Source organism: Salvia hispanica, chromosome 2 (genome assembly GCF_023119035.1).
Source record: "Salvia hispanica cultivar TCC Black 2014 chromosome 2, UniMelb_Shisp_WGS_1.0, whole genome shotgun sequence".
Taxonomy (NCBI): Eukaryota; Viridiplantae; Streptophyta; class Magnoliopsida; order Lamiales; family Lamiaceae; genus Salvia; species Salvia hispanica.
In genome coordinates, this window is record NC_062966.1 from 13,864,349 (window position 1) to 13,870,137 (window position 5,789).

General features: G+C 47.5%; 1 protein-coding gene across 1 annotated transcript; it reads right to left on the reverse strand.

The window, feature by feature from the left end:
* Window positions 1-1,837: 1,837 nt before the first annotated feature.
* LOC125206318 lies at window positions 1,838-4,869 on the reverse strand. Its single transcript, XM_048105590.1, has 4 exons — window positions 4,766-4,869; window positions 3,041-3,842; window positions 2,794-2,956; window positions 1,838-2,709 (listed from the first exon to the last, which is right to left on the reverse strand). Exons 1-4 carry the CDS (start codon window positions 4,867-4,869, stop codon window positions 1,838-1,840), a joined length of 1,941 nt encoding a protein of 646 aa, XP_047961547.1.
* Window positions 4,870-5,789: the final 920 nt, after the last annotated feature.

The window sequence follows — 5,789 nt, forward strand, 5'->3', positions numbered from 1 at the left end:
TCACTGGCAAGTCCAACACAATATCATCCGAAAATGGGGGAATAAAAGGCTTCAACAATGAGACATGGAATACATCATGAATACGACTTTCCACCAGGAGTTTAAGTCGGTAGGCTACCTTCCCAATCCTCTCTGTTATCTCATAAGGGCCATAAAAACGTCTTCCTAATTTTGCAGACAGAGGCTTTCCCACAGAGTGTTGTCTGTAAGGCTGCAGACGTAACAGAACTCTATCACCCACTCTGTATTCGACGTCGCGTCGATGGCGATTAGCCGATGCTGACATCTGCTCCTGGGCGCGACGAATGTTTTCGCGTAACTTCCGTAGGGTCGTCGTCCTATCCTCCAAAAGGGCCGCAGCCTCTCCATTCTTCGCCGGGTGGGCAGGGGTAGCAAAAATCGATGGAGGTTCCCGGCCATATAAAGCTTGGAAGGGAGACATACCAATGCTCGTGTTATAACTACAACTAAGAGCTAATTCTGCCCAAGGCAAGAGCCGAGACCAACGAGCCGGCTGGTTTAACGTGAATGAGCACAAATATTGTTCAAGAGCACGGTTAGTGACCTCCGATTGGCCATCCGTTTGAGGGTGATAGGCCGTTGTAAATTGTAGCTTCGTGCCGCTAAGGGACATCAGCTCATTCCACATATCACTCATAAATATGGCATCTCTATCTGATAGTAATTTCTCCGGAAAACTGTGCAACTTAACCACGGTCTCGACAAAAAGTCTTGCAACCCTGGGAGCGTCGAATTTCGGTTTCAGTGCACCGAAGTGAACGTATTTTGAGAGACGATCTACTACCACCATCACGGTTGTGTGACCTTGCGAATTTGGGAGCCCAACAATGAAGTCCATGGATGCTTCCGCCCAAACCAAGTCCGGGATAGGGAGCGGCTGAATCAATCCAGCCGGTTTCTGCGTCACATACTTCGTCACTTGACAAACTGGACAAACCGCGACAAAAGCAGTCACATCGGCTCTCATTCCCATCCAGTAAAACACCGCAGTCAGGCGGGCCAACGTACGTCGAACACCCGGGTGGCCCGCGGTATGGGATTCATGAAACTCTACCAGAACATCCCTTAAAACCGCTGAATCCCGAGTAAGAACAATCCGGCGCTTGAAATACAAAATCCCATCTGCTACTGTAAAATGAGGCGAAGCTGACTTGTCTGCAACAGACTTGTGTAGATCGATCAGCTCTTGGATAGATTGATTCTCGGCCCGGATCGTGGACCATATCGTAGGTGATGGTCGTGTATAAAGAGTCAATACCGACGCCATCTCGTCAGCGTCATCATCCCCTCTTCGTGACAAAGCGTCTGCGACACGATTCGACGCACCAGACTTGTACTCGATTCGGAACTTGAAACCCATCAGTTTTCGAATGTAGAACTGTTGGTTGGGTGTTTGAATGACCTGAGACAACTAATTCCTTCAAGCTGCGTTGATCACTGCGGATAATGAATTCCCGACCCAACAAGTATTGTCTCCACTTTTGGACAGCCTCGACGATCGCGTATAACTCCTTATGATATGTAGAAGAGAGGCGACGTTTTGGCCCCAATTTTTTACTAAAATAGGTAATGGGGTGATGCTCCTGCAACAAAACTGCACCCACACCGAAGTCCGAGGCGTCAGTCTCAATGACAAAAGGGATCTCAAAATTTGGCAGACGTAGCACCGGAGCCGAGCTCATCGCTGCTTTGAGTGCTACAAAACTGTTGGTCGCATTGGTGGACCACCGAAAGGCGTCCTTCTTCAGAAGCTCAGTAAGTGGGCTCGCAATCATTGCATAATTTTCGACAAAACGCCGATAATAGCCCGTCAATCCTAGGAAACCTCGGAGTTGCTTGATCGTGGTGGGGGTGGGCCAGGCAACCATTGCCTCGATCTTGGCTTTATCTGCTCGAAGCTCGCCAGCTGAAATAATATGCCCCAAATATTCGATGGTGTTGACTCCAAAAGAGCATTTGGATAACTTAATATAGAAGCAATTTTCAGCAAGAATAGTGAGGACTTGAGAAAGGTGTCCCACGTGGTCCTGAATAGAGCTGCTGTAGACCAGAATATCGTCAAAGAAAACAATGACAAACTTCCGTAGGAACGGCTAAAAACACCATTCATTGCTGCCTGAAAAGTTGAGGGAGCGTTGGTCAAACCAAAGGGCATGACGAGGAACTCAAAGTGGCCATCATGAGTACGGAAGGTCGTTTTGTGGATGTCATCCACCTGCATGCGTATTTGGTGATAACCGGACCGCAGATCCAACTTAGTAAATATCCTCGCAGCATGTAATTCATCAAACAATTCATCTGCCGTGGGGATCGGGAAATGATCCGGTGTAGTAGCTGCGTTCAACGCGTGGTAGTCGACACAAAATCTGAAAGTGCCGTCTTTCTTACGGACCAACAGGACGGGAGAGGAGAATGCGCTCGTGCTATGTTGAATAACCCCTTGCTCGAGCATCTCCTGAACTAGTCGCTCAATCTCTGTCTTCTGGAAGTATGGGTACCTGTATGGGCGGACGTTGATCGGGCGGTTTGGATGAGTCAGATGGATCCGGTGGTCCCAGCGACGTGCCGGAGGTAAGGCCGTTGGAACCGCGAACACCGGCTGAAATTTGGCCAGGACCACCCCCAGAACAGGGTCAACGAACGGAAGGGGATCTGGGGACGGAGGGTCGGGTGTCGGCTGATCGGCAGCTACAACTTCAAATAGGTCGCAGTCATCCTAATGCGCTAAGAGTGAAAATAACCCATGATAAGATATTTGCCGTGGTGGTGAACCTTCACCCTGGAGGAAAATTTGTTTGTCACCCAATTCAAACCGCATAGTCAGCTCCTTGTAATTCTTAGTGACGTCGCCCAGCTCTTGCAGCCACTGGACGCCCAAAATGACGTCAGGTCCCTCCACTTGGAGGATATATAGATCAACTTCAAAAGCGTGTCCCTGCAAGGCAATAGGGGTATGAACACAAGCATACGAACAACGGAGTGAGGCTCCGTTACCCACAAAAACACGAAAAGGATTAACCGAAAGCACAGGGAGACTTAGCTGTTCAGCGACGGCGGGCTTAATGAAGTTATGTGTGCTGCTGCGATCAATCAGCACGTTCACCGTCTTGCCATTAATTGTTCCCAGCAATCGAATTGAACGAGGTTTAAGTCTTGGGTTGACCATGTGAATGCTCGACACATCCCCTGTAATTACCATGTTTTCACCATCCAGATCAGTGTTGGTTTCTTCGTTCGGGTCATCCAAAAATTCCTCATCATCCTCGCCGATCAAGGCATAGAACTTCTTACTACACACATGGTCGCGAGTGTATTTTTCTGGGCAGTAATAGCACTCATTTTTCCTCTGTTTCTCTGCCCGTTTAGCCGCGGACACCTTGATAATCGGGTAGGGTGGGCGGTTCTGTCCAGGCGGGGCTTGCCCCTGGCGGTGTTGCACCGTGGTAGAGAGTCCCGAAGAGAAGTTCCGTTGGCGGGTCTCACGGTCCTGCAAGCTTGATTTGGGTGTGGGGGGTGCTCCGGTCAGGAGAATCTGACAAGCCGCCACCTGCTGGGCTAGGGCGAATGCCTCGTTCAGGGATGAGGGTCGCCTTGTTAGCAGGTCCTTCTTGATTGGGTCTCGCAAGCCAGCGATGAACAGAGACATAAGGGTATCGTCTGATACGTTGGAGAGACGCTGCATAGTGTCCTCGAAGGCCGTTTGGTAGGCTTCAATTGATCCTGTCTGTCGCAGAGTAGCAAGGGTTCCCAAGTGATCGATGTAGATATCGGGGTCGAAATGGTGCTTGACCGCTATTAGGAACTCGTCCCAAGTTCTGTTCCTGCAGTTATCCTCCCAATATGTCAACCAACTCGAAGCCGGGTGGTCGAACAGATAGGATGTAAGATAGATCCGATCATGCAGCGGTGTGAAGTAGTGATTATAATATTTTTGGATTTTTTCGAATCCAATCGGGTGCGTTTTCCCCGTTAAAACGGGGCGGTTCCGGCTTGACCTTCACTAAGGGTTCTGGCACAACACCGTGTGGCGGCTGAAGGATCGATGGCGGAGGGTGCCAGCCACGAGTGGCGGTCGTGTTAGGGGGGCGGTCCGGCGGTTTGGTATGGTGACCGTGACCGGGGTCAAGCAAGAGGGCAAGGCTGTCCTCTATTTTTCTGTTCGTCGCTTCTTGACGGCGCATAAAACCCTCAAGGTCGCATTGCTGTGACATCAACTTTTTATCTAGAGCGGCGTGACGGATATTTGCGTCAAACATCATCTGACCCAATTCCTCCACCGTGTATTTAGACGGTGGGTCCTCCATGTCGTTCGTCGTACCGGAAGTAGACATCGTAGAGTGTCGGGAGAAGAGGGCTCAATGCAAGCACCAGATGATAGGATATTTAGTCCTATCGGTTTTGAATGAGCACACGTTTGTATGAAAGAAAACAAGAACAAGCCCTAGCAGCAACTAGGGTTTGGAGAGAAACAAGGTTTCGAGAAAAGAACGTTTTATTTCTCAATTCTCGATGATTTTGACTCTCTAATGGACTCTATTATATAGAGTCCGGACCCTGCTTGATTCGACTCTTACGATTCGGGAAAGAATCAAGAAGAAAACCCGAAAAGATTTATAAATTCTAGCTACCAAAAATACTATTGTTCAAAAGGAAATAAAAATAATTATGCATAAGGAAAATAAATAACAGCAAAATATTGATCTGTATCTAGCACTCATAATCTTTGAATTTCGCAGGCTTCGACCTGTTCCTCTTGGACTTGCGGCTCTTGCTCGAACTGCTCGGCATCCTTGTACTTTCCACGTCCGTTGTGTCGATGCTCTCAACCTCTGACTGATCCGGTTCCATGTTGTCGTGCTCATCGACCAAATGTGGCTTCCCCGTCGTTGTAGGGTCTAGGGTCGTATCAGAGTGAGTCCCTCTTTTGAGTTTAATCGAATTTGGGTTTTTCGAGTGAGTGAGTCCATATTCAAGTTAGTGTACATATAGAGGATCGTGCGTTATCTTTCGAGTTGGCCGGTCTAGTGATCGAGAATGTGGCCACATTCTCATTTCACATATGAGGTTCGGATATGGTATGAGGAGAGAGAAATATGGGCTGCACGACCATACTTTTAACCGAAAAAATGTTTTGGTGACTCCGCCTTTTGTAAAACCTCGAGTTCACTTTTAAATGCTGACACAATATTTTATGAAAATTATTTTGGCACGTGTCACTGAGTATATCAAATACTCAGCCATGCATATGTTTTAAAAATGTGCAGGTTGAGTTGTGATGAGCACGGTGGTTGTTGAGCAAGACCGTTGAAGAAATTTCATGTTTAAATGTTTCGATTGTGTCATGTCTTCACACGTGGCATATTTCTTCTCTCGAATGATTCCACTGCGTAGTTGCTTTTCTTTTTAGTACAGTATTGCTGAGATAGTATTCCTTTTGAGTTGTTGATTGTTGAGATGGTACTCTGATTTTATTCGAGCTATTCCAAGTTATTTCAAGCTATGGTCAAGTTGTGATTTTTTCCCTTTCTTCCCCGCTTCTTTAAGTTTCAACCCTCCCCTAGTCGCGGTCAACTGTATTTTCTATCCTTAGAAAATGCGGTCGTGACAAAACCCTAGGTCGTTGGAGCATTTGTTGTGTAGTCTCTTCCTAATGCATCAGACTATTGGGTCCATCATATCATAAGTTTTTGGATCATCTACTACTATGTAGCCGCGTGATCCTCTTCCAACTTAAGTCTTTAATCGCACCTAACCTTTAATTGTTGATA